The sequence below is a fragment of the Podarcis erhardii genome, assembly GCF_964252035.2.
Source record: "Podarcis erhardii genome assembly, chromosome: 7".
Lineage (NCBI taxonomy): Eukaryota > Metazoa > Chordata > Lepidosauria > Squamata > Lacertidae > Podarcis > Podarcis erhardii.
Genome location: NC_138511.1, coordinates 89,219,449 through 89,237,748, shown reverse-complemented (window position 1 = coordinate 89,237,748; position 18,300 = coordinate 89,219,449). Strand labels below are relative to the sequence as shown.

Below are 18,300 nucleotides of genomic sequence, written 5' to 3'. Positions count from 1 at the left end.
TGATGATAATAATAATAATCTGGTGTGTTATTAACTGTAAAAGGTCACCCCGCCTCTTTCCATTGCTGTTTGTGGTGAGAAAGAGTTTGCCCCTTTGGGGGCTTTCCTCTAGGTCAGGACCCTTGGAAGCCTGGCAGTCTCTCTAGTGAAATGGGACGGCAGGAGGGTAAGACGCTCGATTTCTTCCCTCTCCCTTTGTCAGTGGATGTTGCAAAGAAAACAAATGGGGGCTAGCTTTCCATTTCTGTCTTCACCTTCATTTGTTTGATGCCTAATGTGATTGAAATCGAATGCAAATACAGTGGTGCCCCGCAAGACGAACGCCTCGCAAGACGGAAAACCCGCTAGACGAAAGGGTTTTTCGTTTTGAAGGCACTTCGCAAAACGAATTTCCCTATGGGCTTGCTTCGCAAGACGAAAATGTCTTGCGAGTTCCTGCGGGGTTTTTTTTCCCCTCCCCCCCCCCTTTTCCTAAGCCCTAAGCCGCTTATCAGCTGATCCGCTAAAAGCCGCTAAACCGCTAATAGCGCTAATCCGCTAAGCTGTCAATGGGCTTGCTTCGCAAGACGAAAAAACCGCTATACGAAGAGCCTCACGGAACGGATTAATTTCGTCTTGCGAGGCACCACTGTAGTGTGTTGTGGATTTCTTCAGCCACTACACCAGTCAGCTTCATTTTGGTCCGAGGAAAAAGATGACTGCGTGATCAGTGCTGGATGCCTGATTTAGCAAGAAGATACCGGATCCAGTTTGCATTTAAAGGCGAACCTACACAATTCACAATTTCCAGAAACAACATGTGGAAACTACGATTTTATGGCATCATAAAACCTTTTAAATGTTTGCAGTGTGGAAAGAGCTTCATTCTGAGTAGTCACCTCTCTAGACATAAAGTAACTCACACAAAGAACAAACCTTACAAATGTTTGGTGTACAGTGGAACCACGTGTTATGGAAGGGATCTGTTCTGGAGGCCCGTCCCGTAACATGGAACTGACGCAAGCCGATGTGCTGCCTCTGTGCATGCGCATGGTGCAATTCAGTGCTTCTGCACATGCGCAAGCAGCGAAACCTGGAAGTAACCCGCTCCGGTACTTCTGGGTTGCCGCGGGACGCAACACAAAAACACGTAACCTGAAGCGGACGTAACATGAGGTATGACGTAGTGTGACAAGAGCTTTCGTCACAGTAGCTCCCTGACTAAGCATCAAATAACTCATAGGGAAACATCTTAGAAGGGGTTGGAGTGGGAAAAGATCTTCAGTCACACCAAGAGCTCCTAGAATAAGCAAACCAAAAATTATGCCCAGTGTTAGAATTTGCTTCTGTATCTTTGATTTTAATTTTGCTCACCTCACTCTTTTTACTCATAGGCTTTTGCTAGTCCTGAGGCCTTTTGAGTCCAGTTTGCCTCCAGGCCGCCAAATGTAATGCAGGTGGAGAAAAGGATTATTATTATTCATTTCATTTCTGTACCGCTTTATATTTTGAAGAAAAATCTCAAAGCAGTTTACAGCATATTAAATCAATAAAACAATCCAGACAAACATTTCTGAAGAAAGTCAAATACAAAGCTCTGTCCCAGCTCCTGCCTACCTAGCAGTTTGAAAGCACACCAGTGCAAGTAGATAAATGAAGAAAGTCAAATATAAAGCTCTGTCCCAGCTCCTGCCTACCTAGCAGTTTGAAAGCACACCAGTGCAAGTAGATAAATAGGTACCACTGCGGTGGGAAGGTAAACGGCGTTTCCGTGCGCTTTGGTTTCCGTCAGAGTCCCGTTGTGCCAGAAGTGGTTTAGTCCTGCTGGCCACATGACCCGGAAATCTGTCTGTGGACAAACCCTGGCTCCCTTGGCCAGAAAGCGAGATGAGTGCTGCAACCCCAGAGTCGCCTTTGAATGGACTTAACCGTCCATGCAGTGGCAGAGGAAGAGGTGTGGGTGGGTGCAGCCTGCCCCGGGTGTCATCACTGAGGGGTGTGTGACAAAATGAGTTATTTTTTTAAAGAACTGGGCTCATGAAACTTTAGGAGTGACGTGGTGGCTTAGGCACCTGCAGGCTCTGTGCTGCCTGAAATGGCAGTGTGGAGCTTTCGTTTGTCTACTTCCTCTCCCTCAGCTGCCCTACAACTGAGGGAGAGGCGATGATGGAACTTTCTGAACTGACCGGGAGACTCCGAGACCAGAGAGAAGAGATGGTGGAAGAAGACTGGAAGAAGTTTAAGGAATATTAAACCTTAGAATAGCTTTGGAAGTGGATATAGGCTGTAGGGTTAGAAGTAGAAGATAGGGTATTTTAAAATAGTATTGTTTGTAAGTGATAAAATGTGAAGTTATTTTAAGTATGATTTTAAAAAAAAGATGGTTAGAAATGATGATATATGTAAACTGCTAAAGATGAAGTAAAATGAGGCACGCGGGTGGCGCTGTGGGTTAAACCACAGAGCCTAGGAATTGCCGATCAGAAGGTCGGCAGTTTGAATCCCTGCAATGGGGTGAGCTCCCATTGCTCGGTCCCTGCTCCTGCCAACCTAGCAGTTTGAAAGCACGTCAAAGTGCAAGTAGATAAATAGGTACCACTCGGGCGGGAAGGTAAACGGCGTTTCCGTGCGCTGCTCTGGTTCTCCAGAAGCGGCTTAGTCATGCCGGCCACATGACCCGGAAGCTGTACACCGGCTCCCTTGGCCAATAAAGCGAGATGAGCGCCGCAACCCCAGAGACTGTCACAACTGGACCTAATGGTCAAGGGTCCCTTTACCTTTTTTTAAAAAAAGATGAAGTAAAATGAAAATCAGATAGGTGGGACTTGGGGAAGCCAACTTAACGATGTTTAGAAAAATAAGGGTATGACAAGAATTTGTCCGTATTGTTTGTCTTTGGTGTCTGTGTTTTTTATTTGTCTAATAAAATGAGTAATTTTTTTTTGAAAAAAATAAAATACAACTGAGGGAGAGGCGGCGGAGAGGCTCTAAGTGTTGGAGAAGCTCACCCTGGCCCCATGGGCGTGGGTCACCCCACCCCTGGCTGCAGGACACCTCCCCCCTGCACCAGGCACCTGAGCGGCTAGCTACACCACTGTGTCCAGGGGTCCTTTACCTATCAAAGCATTTACAGTGGTGCCTCGCAAGATGAAAATAATCCGTTCTGCGAGTCTCTTCGTCTAGCGTTTTCTTCGTCTTGCAAAGCAACCCTATTAGCAGATTAGCGCTATTAGCGGTTTAGCGGCTTAGCGGCTATTAAAGGCTTAGCGGCTTAGCGGCTAAAAGACTATTAGCGGCTTAGAAAAAGGGGGGGGGGAGCGAAAAAAATTGCAAGACTCGCAAGACGTTTTCGTCTTGCGAAGCAAGCCCATAGGGAAATTCGTCTTGCAAAGTGCATCGAAAAACGGAAAACCCTTTCGTCTAGCAGGTTTTTCGTCTTGCGAGGCATTCGTCTTGCGGGGAACCACTGTATATTATTGTTTCCACTACAAGGGCCAGAATGGGGGCTGGATGGCTGCTGGCGTTAGGCTTCTACCTAATGCAAACAACCCACTAGCCTGACGACTGACACAACAGCAAGTTTAAAGGAAGTGCAGAATGCAACAGATAGGGAGTAGATTTCAGGAAAACTGAAGGAAAGCATGGATATAGGCAAGAACTCGCATGCATGAGAACAGCAACTTTGCTGGAGCAGAACCATCGGGCGTAGGCAAATCCTGTCTCACCTATTTATTGGAGTTTTCCAAGTCCACAAGTGTTTTTTGTTTTGTTTTGTTGTTGTTTAGTCGTTTAGTCATGTCCGACTCTTTGTGACCCCTTGGACCAGAGCACACCAGGCACTCCTGTCTTCCACTGCCTCCCGCAGTTTGGTCAAACTCATGTTCGTAGCTTCGAGAACACTGTCCCACCATCTCGTCCTCTGTCGTCCCCTTCTCCTTCTGCCCTCCATCTTTCCCAGCATCAGGGTCTTTTCCAGGGAGTCTTCTCTTCTCATGAGGTGGCCAAAGTCTTGGAGCCTCAGCTTCAGGATCCGTCCTTCCAGTGAGCACTCAGGGCTGATTTCCTTCAGAATGGAGAGGTTTGTTCTTCTTGCAGTCCATGGGACTCTCAAGAGTCTCCTCCAGCACCATAATTCAAAAGCATCAGTTCTTTGGCGATCTGCCTTCTTTATGGTCCAGCTCTCACGTCTGTACATTGCTACTGGGAAAACCATAGCTTGAACTATACAGACACAAGTGTTTAGATAGTGGCAAATCTAGTCAGCATGGTGCACTTAGACTTTCAAAAAGCTTAGGAAGCCCCCTGCTGGCAGCTTCTGAGTCAGCTACTAGGCAGTAGGGATGTTTCGGAGGCAGTGATTTCGGCCCCATCTTGAGTTGGTTGCAATCTCTGCTGTTTCCGCCCTGCTTCAGTTCAGCTAAAACGTTAGCTATCCGCAACGACCGAAACCGATGCAACAGATTCCATAAGCAATTTCCACGGTCAGGAAGCATCAAAAGCAACGCAGAAGGTAACTAAATAAAAATAATAAATGATTTTGTTATTTGCTCCCCTCCCTTCACCTTAAGGTCCCCGAGCAGGTCTCAACATTGGAAACTTGTCCAAAACAACCTGCAATCATAAAAGCAAGATGGGTCCTAAAAACAGAGACCTCAAGTGACAAAAGGCCAGGGTAAAGCTGGAAGCTGAAGGTTCAGGTACCCTCCTATGTTCTTCAGGAGAAAATAGGGACATTCCTCTGGTGACTGGGGGTAGCCACCGAGACCACATAACACCTGTCTTGAAAGACCTACATTGGCTCCCAGCACGTTTCCGAGCACAATTCAAAGTCTTGGTGTTGACCTTTAAAGCCCTAAACGGCCTCAAAGGCCCAGTATACCTGAAGGAGTGTCTCCACCCCCATCGTTCTGCCCGGACACTGAGGTCCAGCTCCAAGGGTTTTCTGGCGGTTCCTTCACTGCGAAAAGCAAAGCTACAGGGAACCAGGCAGAGGGCCTTCTCGGTGGTGGCGCTTGCCCTGTGGAACACCCTCCCATCAGATGTCAAATAGATAAACAACTACCTGACATTCAGAAGACATCTTAAGGCAGCCCTGTTCAGGGAACTTTTTAATATATGACATATCAGTGTATTTTTGGTCTTTGTGGAAGCTGCCCAGAGTGGCTGGGGAACAAATAATAAATTCTTATTCTTATTATCCACCCCCCCCCCACAACTGACCCTATTCGACTCTCGTTTTTTGTCCCCCACCCACAGAGCATTCCCTATCAGAAGAAGTGCCAGCACTACTACACCAATGGGACACAGTTCACACGCCCTCCTGAGAAAACCCCTTAATCCTAATTTTATTTCACTTTATTCTCTGGTAGATTTGCAAGAAGAAAAATGCACACCAATACATTTTAGAAAGGGACAAGGTTAGACATGGGTGCACAAAGCATTTTTTAAAAACGATAAGACTCTTTGCGCTCCGCTCCCCCTTCCTTCCCACCTGGGAATGCCCTGCCCTCTGCCTGGCCCTCAGAGCTGGTGCATCATGGACAACAGGAAAAGGTTTCCAAGGCCAAATGTCTCCCAACTCGTTCCATTCTTCATCTACCCCTGCTTCACTTTCACCTCCTTTATTTCTCTTATTTTACTGCTCTGCTACTCCTTTCATTCTGCCATTTTTCTCTTCTGGTGATTCCCGTGTTGCCTTCTCTGATTTATGGAGCGTCTCTCCATTTCCAGGCTTGGTTTCCACCAACGGGGAACGGTGGAGGCAGCTCCGTCGCTTCTCCTTTCTAACACTGAGGAACTTTGGGTTGGTGTAGAGGTCCATCGAGGAGCGGATCCAGGAGGAGGCCCAGTCCCTGGTGCAAGTGCTGCGAAAAATGGAAGGTGAATGTTCTTGCCACTCATCTATGCTTTCCCTCAACAGGGTGAAAAGGTTTAATATTGCCACAGTAGCCAAGAGAAGGATTGCTCTTTTTTCTAAGAAAACAAAATGGAATTCTGCTCAGATTTGGCGAATCTCCCAGATACATGCCTTTTGATTCTTTTGCTGAATGTGGGCTGGCACTTTTAATCCTTCCATCTTCCTAAAGCTAGGGCTGCCATACACCTGTATTTTCTCAGACACAACTGGGATTTGGGCAGCAGAGTGGCATCCAGGCAGATTTTTGGCGAATTGGCGAACTTAATATTTTGGGGGCGATGTTCACTTTTGGGAATATGGCAACCCTACTAAAAAGCCCATTCATGATTTTTAACTGAGTTGCATTTTAGGTGCAGAATGCTTGTGTGCACACACAGACTAGATAGATTTCAGTTAAGACCCAGGGTCTGTGTTCCTTTGGAGAACTGAGACACAGCGGAGACCATTGTAGCTTTAAGGAAGTCCAGATCTTGCAGCATGATCCTTCAAGAGGATCCTGCCCATGATGGATCCCAGTCTTTCTTCTTCCTTCTTCTTCCCAGCAACCCTTGCTGAAGTCACCCTTTTCCTGTCACCTCACACCCAGTTCCCTGGCCACCTTCCATATCCCCAGTCTCCGTTCACACCTCAAGGCAAGGGGTGGGGGAAAGTTCACAAATTACAGAGGAAGGAAAGGAATAGAACCACAGCAACACCAACACTGTTTTTCTGAGCTCTTCCTCATGAACATTACAACTCCAAGTACGCCTTGCTAGATGGTCCCTGTTATGTACTGAAGTTCTCACCCTGGGCCAGCAAGGGGATAGTTTTCACTCAGGTCCACATATGCAAATAAGAAATTGAAAGTGACGTTCAGTGATTGGATAGTTACAGAAAGTGGTTACTGTTGCGTTGTAGTGAAGCTCTATATAAGCAGGCTGGCTGAACCCTTCAGTTTAGTTCTGTTCTGGCCTGTGAGTAAACAAGAGCTGTTTGAAGAATCGCTGTGTCGTCCTCATGAACATTACCACCCCAATCTGTGTATCTGAAGAAGTGTGCATGCACACGAAAGCTCATACCTAGAACTAACTTAGTTGGTCTTTAAGGTGCTACTGGAAGGAATTTTTTGTATTACACTCCAAGACATTTCAATGCATGACTAAAAGACCAAGATGGTGCCCCACCCTTTTCACATAAAGAAATCAACCAAACTGGCCACTGACTCTTACTTTAAGACTAGTCACCATGGCCATGATGCTTGAAACAACAATAAACTAAGGTGTTTCAAGCCTAGCCACAAGATCATTTTCTCCAATACACTTGAAGAATACCAGGGTGTGGTGAACCTGACAGGACAGCTTACTCTATGGTCTTAAGCCCTTCATGTGTTAATTAGACTTAATCATGTTGGTTATATGAGGCTGGTTATCTCACAACCTTGCTATGTACTGCACAGCTGCAGATATCTGAACAGCCAGAGTTTGCCCACTCTGCAGCAGCCATGGTCCAGCAGAAACCATGCATGGAGGGAGAGCAGTCGGAGAAATCAGAGAGTAGTAAGGATTGGACAAATCCACTTTTGCTTTGACTCTCTTTTGCTGGTTAGCTGCAGCCATTTCAAGAAGAAACTATGGAGGGGTGGGGGCCAGAGACACTGGACAAATCACAGATCAGAAATGATCGCATAGGAAATAATGGAAATTTTCAGCCCATTATGTGAAAACTCGCTTAAGGAACTATTTCTGGGGGATACCTTGGGTTTGGAAAGCGGGACATGAGTGTACTTAATATCTCATCTGAATGGTTTTAGGAAAAGTTAAGTAAAAAGGAGTCTGGCAGCGTCCACAGCATGCAAATCTACATATGGCAGACACAGGCCTCAGAAGCTACCCAGTAAATACACACTCCAGTTGTACCCCTTTCTCCCTCTGCAGGGCACCCATTTGATCCAACCATTCACCTCAGTCATGCCGTCTCTAATCTTATCTGCTTCATTGTTTTTGGCAACCGGTTTGAATATGAGGACAAGGACTTCATCTTTTTACTTGACCCAATTAAGAAAGCCTCATCAATTATGTTGTCCACCTGGTTACAGGTAAGGAAGTGGTGGGAGGTCTCTTGGAGGTCACAGGCTGCTTCCTGTATAACCACAGGAAGGCAGAGTGTTAGCTGGTTCATGCCTTCAGCTGCCTCTGCCTAAATTTCTCATAAACTTAATTGCTCAGTTTGCTTCTGGAGGATGGGACATAGTTCAGGAGCTGAATATTAAGGTCCAGACCATGGGGTGCATGGCAATAAGGAAGGGTAGGTCTTGATGAGGCTGCGTGTCCTTTTTCTTCACAGATCTGCAATTTTTTCCCAAGTTTAATGCAGATCCTGCCTGGGCCTCAGCAAAAACTGCCCAGGTACATGAAGAAGTTAACAAACTTCATCTCTCAGAGGGTCGAGATGCACCAGGAGTCCTTCGATCTAAATTGCCCTTCATTGACTGCTTCCTGGCCAAAATGGAGCAGGTAGCAGTATTTGGGATTTGTATGCTAATACTATTGTTTTATAACATTGCTGCGTCTTCCTCATCGCCCCTCTGACTCGAGGACCTTTGTGGTCCCTTCCAACCTTACAATTCCATGATTCCCTAGGTTCTGCCAAGCTCTCCCTAGCTCTCATTTCTTTTGTAGAAGACACAACTGGGGAACCAGCACAACATGCTAGATATGCCCCCAAACACCTGCCACCACTCTTTGAATTAACACCTTCCCTGCTCAATGGCTAGGTTCTACCTGACAATGACAGTTCTCTTTCTCAAGCTCTGGGAGGAAGACCTTTCATTGCCTACAGACAGCCACCCAATCTTAAACAACTCCTAACCCACAATAATACTACAACCAGACTCAACACGGACACTGGCACCAGAGCCTGCAATAAACCCAGATGCCAACTTTGCTGCCACATACACCCGGACAACACCATTACTGGCCCCAACAACATCACACATACCATCTCGGGACTATTTAATTGCTCATCGTCTAACATTGTGTATGCCATCAAATGCCAACAGTGTCCTTCAGCTCTCTATATTGGACAAACAGGCCAAACCTTACGCCAAAGAATAAACGGACATAAATCGGACATCAGGAATCACAAGACAGAGAAACCAGTAGGAGAACACTTCAATCTCCCAGGACATTCTATACAAGATCTCAAAGTAGCTGTTCTATTACAAAGGAATTTCAGAAATAGACTGGAAAGAGAAGCTGCTGAATTGCAACTTATTACCAAACTTAAAACCATGGAGAGACCTGGTCTGAACAAAGACATTGGATTCTTATCTCATTATACATGACAAAGCCATTTTTCACCTTTTCACCCCTTGCTTTTTCCTGTAAGACCTATTGCAGTCGTTAAGAGTCGTCAACAGGCTCATCACAGCTATCTGCCAATCACCCATTCCCACCACCCTTCTGAGTAATACCCCTCCCCACCTTCTCACTATATAGAAGGGTCTGGTGACTTCTATTTCAGTGTATCTGAAGAAGTGTGCATGCACATGAAAGCTCATACCTAGAACTAACTTAGTTGGTCTTTAAGGTGCTACTGGAAGGAATTTTTTTATTTTGTTTTGACTATGGCAGACCAACACGGCTACCTATCTGTAACTAGGTTCTACCTGCACAGTTCTCCACTTGTTGTAGTTTCACCTGGTTCCTGAGCTTGTGAGCTTCCCATTGGCATCTGGTTGGTCATTGTGAAAACAGGATTGTGGACTTGATGGGCCAGCAGGATGCTGCTTCTCATACCTCTTTAACTCAGCATTATTTTTTATCAGTCTATCCTGTGATACTTTGAATCAGTTTGGAAAGGAAATCTTGCCAGCCAGCTTTCCATAAAACCATTCTGTAGATGTACAAATTAGCCCCAGGTTTGATAACATTGCTCTTTTCTTCTTCTTCTTTCTGTGTCAGGAGAAAACAAACCCAGCTTCAGAATTCTTTCATGAAAACTTGGTTGCTACAGTTCTCAGCCTGTTCTTTGCAGGGACAGATACAACGGGCAACACCATCAGACAGGGGCTTCTTGTCCTCCTCCGATACCCAGAAATGGAAGGTAAAAAAACAAGGTCAAATCTGTCGCTCTCACTCTTGTTTCCTGTCTGTGTGAATGGCTGATGGGTTCCTCTCTTGCTAAGTAAACCAGGACTCTCTTTTTCCAGCTCTAACTGATGGGATCTTCTCCCTTCAACTGGGTCAGAACCCTAGTTCCTTCCTCTGATCATACTGGGACTTATAGGCACCAACTTGAAGAAAATATTGGAGGTGGGCAACCAGGGTTTTTATTCCAGGGGAACTCACAGGAACTCAGTTCTGGCGCTTCTCAGGTGGCTGCCATTGCCATTCTAACAGAAAATGGTGAGTTCTGGCACCTCTTTTTCTATAAAAATAGCACTGAGGGCAACCCTCCACTCCTGTACTTCCCCTGCTTCCACACTGCTGCAGAGCACGTCTTCCTTTGCCATGTGCAACTGTCTGTAGGCCCCTCCTGCAGGAACGGTCCTTTCCATCTCCTTCTACATTCTTCTGTTAACCGGAGAAGCCAGAGAACAAGCCTTCTACATGCAAAGCAGGGAGGTCCATCTTGCTCATACTTTCTATGCTGCCTTGATATTAAATTGATGTGGGGTTTTACAAACCTCTAAACTACTGAGCCATGGTTCCTCCTCCTATAACTATATCTAACAATTCCTATGGCCTGTTAGCACTAATCCCACTGTATTGTTTATAGCAAACATCCAAGAGGAGATTGAGCGGGTCATCGGGAGGAACCGCAGTCCCTTCTATGAGGACCGGAATCAGATGCCCTACACAGAAGCCTTCATCAGTGAGACCCAGCGGTTTCTAGACATCTCACCAGTGGCAGCTCCTCATATGGTCACCCAGGAAGCACATTTCCGAGGGTTCACCATTCCCAAGGTAAAGTGAGTCGAGTGGCTAACAAAAATATTAGTTCAGATTTACGCCTGCAGCTTAGGGCTTATCCACACCTACCTTTTGCCCCACTCTTTCCAGACAAACGCCTGCGTTTAGAAGCTCCATGTTTGGGTTTTGTTGCTTTTTGCTGCACAAAAACCTGCTCTTTGCCGCTCAGTTGGAGCAAACATCGCTTTGGGTTTTCTGTGGGTTGCCATTTGCTCCAATTGAGCTTTAAAGAGTGGTTTTTCACACAGAAAGTTCCCGAGCAGCAACAACAACATGAAGAACAAGAACACAACACTCAGACATGGAGCATGTACCATGCCTGGAAAAAGTGGAGGAAAGGTAAGTTTGGATAAGACCTTAGAGATGGAGGTGTGCGCGTCTGCTTTCCAAACAATAGCCAGGTATTCACATCACCATGAGTTCAAAATCTACAGTGGCCCAGATGTAGAGGAAGCAGAAGGAGGAAGCATCTAGAGGAAGAAGGAGTTGTCAATTTGCAGCACCCAAAAGGACTAAGTGGAGAGGCAAGATACCCAGAGTTCAGATTTCCCCTAATTGCCTAAAAGCAATCCCTCATCAGTGGGAAAGGACTCTAGGAGGGCAGTGATGTAATAATAATAATAATAATAATAATAATAATAATAATAATAATAATTTATTATTTATACCCCGCCCATCTGGCTGGGCTTCCCCAGCCACTTTGGGCGGCTTCCATAAAAACCAAAAATACAGTAAAATCACACGTTAAAAACTTCCCTGAACAGGGCTGCCTTAAGATGTCTTCTGAATGTCAGGTAGTTGTTTATCGCTTTGACATCTGCTGGAAGGGCGTTCTACAGGGTGGGCGCCACTACCGAGAAGGCCCTCTGCCTGGTTCCCTGTAGCTTTGCTTCTCGCAATGAGGGAACCGCCAGAAGGCCCTCAGCGCTGGACCTCAGCGTCCGGGCAGAATGATGGGGGTGGAGATGCTCCTTCAGGTATACTGGACCGAGGCCGTTTAGGGCTTTAAAGGTCAGCACCAACACTTTGAATTGTGCTCGGAAACATACTGGGAGCCAATGTAGGTCTTTCAAGACCGGTGTTATATGGTCTCGGCAGCCGCTCCCAGTCACCAGTCACCAGTACATCCTGTAATAACTGCACTAACCTACCTTAGATTACTTCAGCCATCTTTACTCCTATATTTGAAGTAGTTTGAACTAAAGTAATGCTAGTATTTTAAAGGAAACATAAGAAGAACCTGCTTGATGAGGCCACAGGCCCAACAAGTCTAGCATCTTCATCCCACAGATGCCCATGTGAAGCGTACAGGCAGAACTGGAGGACAAGAGCCCTCTCCGCGCTTGTGTCAGTCCAGCCACTGGTGCTTTGAGGCATGCTGCCTTTGACAGTGGAGGGAATGTTGTGTTGAGACGTTCATTCCCAGAAAGAACACTCAAAGTTGCTAAAAGTTACTGGAAGTTTCCAGAAGCTGTGGGAATGCTGGTTTGTTTACACCCGGGGGCAAGGTCATCACGGTGAGAACTGTTCCTACACATGCACAGCTTCTGTGCTGGAAGGATGAGAGATTGTTTCATTTGTACTCAACTCTCGAACTGGAAGGATGTAATCCGGAGAGGTGGGGTCTTGAGGTGGGGCCCTGCAGCTACCCAGGGCAAGGCCTGCAATGTTTTAACTGAACCTCTATCAGGGCTCCGATAGAAGCTTGTTTCCCGGTATAGTTCTGTAACTGTTAAAGTTTTCAAATGGTTTCAGGAGTCGAACGGACTCCTGGAACAGATCAAGTTCGAGAACCAAGGTACCACTGTATGCCCCTGGCTCCTGCCAAGCCATGAGACTCTTCCCAGGCCACATGTAGTGATTCAGATAAATTGAATGAGCCAGTGTGGTGTAGTGGTTAAGAGCAGTGGACTCGTAATCTGGTGAACCGGGTTCGATTCCCCGCTCCTCCACATGCAGCTGCTGGGTGACCTTGGGCCAGTCACACTTCTTTGAAGTCTCTTAGCCCCACTCAGCTCACAGAGTGTTTGTTGTGGGGGAGGAAGGGAAAGGAGAATGTGAGCCGCTTTGAGACTCCTGAAGGGGAGTGAAAGGCGGGATATCAAATCCAAACTACTATTCTTCTTCTTCTTCTTCTTCTTCTTCTTCTTCTTCTTCTTCTTCTTCTTCTTCTTCTTCCTCTTCTTCTTCTTCTTCTTCTTCTTCTTCTTCTTCTTCTTCTTCTTCTTCCTATGAAGGGTACCATCTCCTAATCAGCAGAGCATTGTCCAGTCCTTAAGGGATTTGAACCAGGGATAAAGGCAGGCTAAAGAGGAAATATCTGAACTGGGCCAGTTGCAGTAACCGTTCCCTCTGGGGTCTCTGTCTTTCCTCTGCGGGGCACCACCGTTATTCCTTTCCTGTCATCCATCATGAAGAGCTCCAAGTACTATGAGACACCCAGGAAGTTCAATCCTGGCCACTTCCTGGATGAAAACGGAGCCTTCAAGAAGGTGGAAGCCTTTCTGCCATTCGGAGCAGGTGATGGGCCTCTGTTTTATACGTCCAGAATAGGGAGGAGGAGCGAATGAGAGGGTTGGCTTGGTTTAACCTTAGGAGGAATCTAAGGATCTGTAGTGGGAAAGAGAGGGGGATGCAAAAGAAGAGCAAAAAATGCTGGATTGTATGGCCTGGGAAATATTGGGTTAGGACTCACCCTGTATATATAAATGGAACTCCTGTTTCTTGGTTTTCCAGGAAAAAGAGCTTGCCCTGGTGAAGGTATGGCCCGTATGGAGATTTTTGTGTTCCTTACAACACTGTTGCAAAACTTCCATCTGAAAACGCCCAAGCAGCGGGAAGAAATTGACATTGCACCAGAAGTGGAAAGTAATGGACACGCTCCACGGCATTATCAGCTTTGCGTGGTTCCACGGTGAATGGTCCTTGATACAAGAGAGCTGAAATCTCTGGGAGACTCGGGGGGACTGTCCCTTGTGTGTGTTTCTTCTTAATCTGAACTCCTTTCTGTCTCTCTGATTTAGTGATAATATTGACACAATGAAGGTTTGTGTCTGAATAACTGCTTTGAAAACCTTCAGCATAGATTTCAGTGTAAACGTTTTATGGTTGAAAAACTGTTTTGAAAATCTCTACGACTAAATTGCCGTATGCACAGATCTCAATATAAGAGGAGTCTGCCCATTCTGAATTTCTTCTGTTTCTGTTTGTTCTCATGGTAGAAAAAGGTAGAAGAAAGCAAAGATCTTGAAAGTGAACTTCATAATTTGAATATCAAAGAAATGACAACTGAGGTAGTTCACTTAGGGGAAAAAGTTGAGGTATTGAATTTGAAACTCAATCAGGCAAATGAGACACATTTGGACTTACTAAAGGAGTTTGATAATCCACAATGTAAACCTAGTCTTAACCCTAATGGAATTCCAGAAGGGGATAAGGTGGAAGTTCTTGTACATATAGACTCAGTGTTCTGTCTTAGTATACATATGCATTCTAGGTAAAAAAGAAAGAAAAAAAAAGAAAAGGGAGAGATACAAAGTCAAAAATGTCCTTCCTTAGAGCAAGTCAAATAATAATGAAAGGATTTAGGGGGAAGGAATCATGGACTGGCCCCTCCAGATTATTTTTACTGAGCATTGTTCATGATCTGTGCTCGTGGTGCAGCTGGGGTGGTTATAAGTGCCTGGTGGGCTCTGGTCCATGGAGTCACGAAGAGTCAGACACAACTAAACAACTAAACAACAACAACATATGTGTGATGGGATGATGAGCTGCTTGTGCGTAAAAGCTTAGTCCCTCAAAGTTTGGGCATGGTTCTCAAACTCTGTCCTTAGCGGAGCCCTTAAACATGACTCCCTTAATCGCTGGCAGAATCCGACAGTGGGCGTTTACGGAATCTATTCCAGCATAAAAGCTCCTTAACGGAAACGCGTCTTCTGGATTCTCTACGCGACAGTTTCCGGCGAGGAGTGGGTGTACCTATAGGAGGTCCTGAGACTTCCCCACTGTTCTCGCTGGAAGACTCCCTGAGCCATCCCTTCGACTCACTTTCTCCCTGACCTCCCTCTCTCCCCCTGCTGGTACCTTCCTCCGCTGCTGGGTCTCTCCTAGCTTCCGAGAGCCCCTCCACCACCTGCCTTTCCGATGGCAGTTCCCTGACAATATGGGATCATGATTTCAGTACTGTTTGCTCCTGCAAACACTTACAGGCATTCGTATTTTGTAGTTTCAAGAGGTCTCCTGCTAAAACCATGGGACTTTTCCAGGTCTAAAAAAATCAGTATTTTAAAATAATATCCGTTCCCTTAGCCAGCATAGACAGGATGCCTCATATCATAAATCTGGCAGGGGGGAATCTGCCTCTGTCTTTAGAGTATACCAACAATTTATATTTGCATATAAATATATGTTGCATATGAAAATAATGCATTGATGGTATTTAACTCCTAGTAAATTACCACAAATGGATAAAACATGCTCAAATGTATGCTGGAAATGTAAGGAAAAAGAAGGCTCCTTCTATGATATGTGGTGCAATTGTAAGGTAGTAAAAGGGTTTTGGGAAATGATATATAACAGGTTGAAAAAATGTTAAAAATAACCTTTGCTAAAGAACCTGAAGCTATCTTTTTAGGAATTCTAGGTGCTGAAATCCGAAGGTATCAGAAAAGACTATGTATGTGACCATGGCTGCATGGATGTTATTGGTTCAGAGATGGGAAGGAGATAAAGTTCCTACCAGAGAAGAATGGCACATGAAGTTGATGGACTATGCTGAAATGGCAAAATGACTGGAAGAATCAGAAATCAGGAAGACCGAAATTTAAATAAGGAATGGGGGAAATTTATAACTTATCTTAAAGACCATTGTAAACAGTTAAAATGGTTAATAGGGTTGGAATATCTCTTGTAATTTAAGGGTGGATTCCAGACATAGTAGAGATGTAAAAGATTTGGATCATCATAAAAGATGCGGGAGGAAATGAATAATAATAGGACCCACAAAGGGGAGGATGGAAAACCAGGAGATTCCTTGCAATCTTGTTTTTATGATTAATATTTGATATATCTCTGCAAAATTTTTTAAAAAACCATCCTGGGTCTTTTCACATGACAGATGTTGTGGAGCATTGCTTTATATCTTGCTTTCGTTGTGCTACAGCACAAGAGTGCCCCTCTTGGCAGCAATCATGTAGTTGCATTGGGAAAACGTTGGAGAATTACTAATAAAGTGGAATGTTGCGTGGGTAAAAAGGAAAAGGGACCCCTGACCTTTAGGTCCAATCATAGCCGACTCTGGGGTTGTGGTGCTCATCTCGCTTTATTGGCCGAGGGAGCCGGCGTACAGCTTCCAGGTCATGTGGCCAGCATGACTAAGCCGCTTCTGGAGAACCAGAGCAGCGCACGGAAACGCCGTTTACCTTCCCGCCAGAGCGGTACCTATTTATCTACTTGCACTTTGACGTGCTTTCGAACTGGTAGGTTGGCAGGAGCAGGGACCGAGCAACAGGAGCTCACCCCATCGCGGGGATTTGAACCGTCGACCTTCTGATCAGCAAGCCCTAGGCTCTGTGGTTTAGACCACAGCGCCACCTGCTGGTAGTCCAGTATAAATCCCTTGAGAATGCATTATTATTGCATAAATGGCATGTTGCAGAATACACCCACAAAAAAGCACCAGTCTGTGGAGCAATCTTAAATTCCAGACAGCAAAGCATAGTTCAGAAATGGCAGGTGCTGCCCCACTTCATCAGTAGCTGGAGAGGGAGACACCATATCAGTGACAATGACCAAAAACCAGTTCCGAGAACAATCTTGACTTCCATACAACAAAGGTTCATTGCCATCATGTTAAAGAAAAGCAATCCAAAGACTAAAGATTTGGGAGTACCGCCTTCTGTTGCTGGAAAAACAAAAGAAAGTAATTATTAAATTGTTTAAAGCAAAGCAGAAAGCTTGATTGATGGTGGAAATAAAGATTTAAATGGATGGTAGACATTTCAGTATCTTTTTTTGTTCCCTGCCACGAAAGAACACGAGAAAATGAAAGTGGAGCAATCATTGCTAGCTGTGAGAAAAAGAATACGAAGCAGGAACACAAGAAGTGTGAACATGCCCCGTCTCCCTTGATTAATATGATTTGATAAATATATGAATCAATGGTGCAATTGCCCTTGGAATACTATGTGTGATTCTGTTTGCCTGACCTCCAAAAGGAAATTGTAGAGCTGGAGAAAGTTGTTGTTGTTGTTGTTGTTATTTATTATTATTATTATTATTAACAACAAACAACAACAACAATTTACTTATACCCCAGCTTTTCCCCCTGACAGGGACTCAAGGCAGCTTTTGGATAGAATAAGAACAGCATAAAACAATTAAACATTAATAGAATCCACACCTCCAGTGGAGCAGAGAGGGAAGGGGGGAGCCAAGTGAGGAGAGGGCTCAAAGATGCTGCTGAGAGCCCAGGAACCTCACGTAACCCAGCTGGCCGAGAGGCACACACGCCACTTCCGTCACCCAGCCTCCAGAGAGGGGTGAAATGCAAGGAGGGGAGGCGGAGATTTGGGGTGTCTAAGTTCTTATGTTAGGGGAGAAGCCGGATGAGGCCACTCCCAAATTCTGCAAGTGACTAAGACGGACATGAACTTTGTGGTTCTGCACAGTAAATAGTTTGCATCAATAAAACCTGTAAAAGACAGGTCGGAGTCCTGCCTGGTTACTCACGAGCAACCACCACCCTCATCTGACAACAGCTAACCCTGGACATATCACCTTTTAATTGTTTCCCACTGTATTCTGTACAGTGGTGCCTCGCAAGACGAAAATAATTCGTTCCGCGAGTCTCTTCGTCTTGCGGTTTTTTCGTCTTGCGAAGCATCCCTATTAGCGGCTTAGCGGATTAGCGCTATTAGCGGCTTAGCGGCTTTTAGCGGCTTAGTGGCTATTAGCGGCTTAGTGGCTTAGAAAAGGGGAAAAAAGGGAAAAAACTCGCAAGACGTTTTTGTCTTGCGACGCAAGCCCATAGGGAAATTCGTCTTGCGAAGCGCCTTGAAAAACGGAAAACCCTTTCGTCTAGCGGGTTTTTCGTCTTGTGAGGCATTCGTCTTGCGGGGCACCACTGTGTTCATTTCCTCAGAGGCGATGGGAGACGTTAGGGTAAACCTCTGCAAGATGGTGGTCAAATAGAGGAAGAGCTCCATCCTAGCTAAGCTTTCTCCAGGGCAGGAGGGGTTTCCCTGTGGGATGACAGCAGGGGGGAAATCAACCAACGAGCGGAATTGTTTTAAGCAGTGCTTTTCCCCCAGGGGGTGCTGAAGGGCACGCAGTACCCGTACCCCCCTCTCTCTTGCTTAAAAAGTGTGGTATGATGTGGAAACAGCAAGATAAGACTGGATAGAATTATGAACTCTGTTTGGACTGATCGGGACTGATTTGGACATTAACGCA

At 45.5% G+C, this 18,300-nt stretch overlaps 1 protein-coding gene across 1 annotated transcript; it reads left to right on the top strand.

Moving 5' to 3' along the window:
- The first annotated feature begins 5,534 nt into the window (after positions 1 to 5,534).
- Positions 5,535 to 14,072, top strand: LOC309347172 (cytochrome P450 2C42-like). The gene is made up of 8 exons (XM_081871511.1): positions 5,535 to 5,859; positions 7,810 to 8,058; positions 8,219 to 8,388; positions 9,838 to 9,979; positions 10,655 to 10,842; positions 11,097 to 11,187; positions 13,180 to 13,368; positions 13,585 to 14,072. The coding sequence occupies exons 1-8, from the start codon at positions 5,853 to 5,855 to the stop codon at positions 13,764 to 13,766; spliced, it is 1,218 nt and encodes a 405-aa protein (XP_081727637.1). The 5' UTR covers positions 5,535 to 5,852; the 3' UTR covers positions 13,767 to 14,072.
- The last annotated feature ends 4,228 nt before the right edge of the window (positions 14,073 to 18,300 follow it).

Bases quoted from the DNA above. Each gene is read 5' to 3' on its own strand.
- LOC309347172 (XM_081871511.1), top strand. The intron at 8,389-9,837 runs GTAGCAGTATTT...TTTCTGTGTCAG, and splicing joins TCCTGGCCAAAATGGAGCAG to GAGAAAACAAACCCAGCTTC. The intron at 11,188-13,179 runs GTAAGTTTGGAT...TCTGAACTGGGC, and splicing joins CTGGAAAAAGTGGAGGAAAG to CAGTTGCAGTAACCGTTCCC.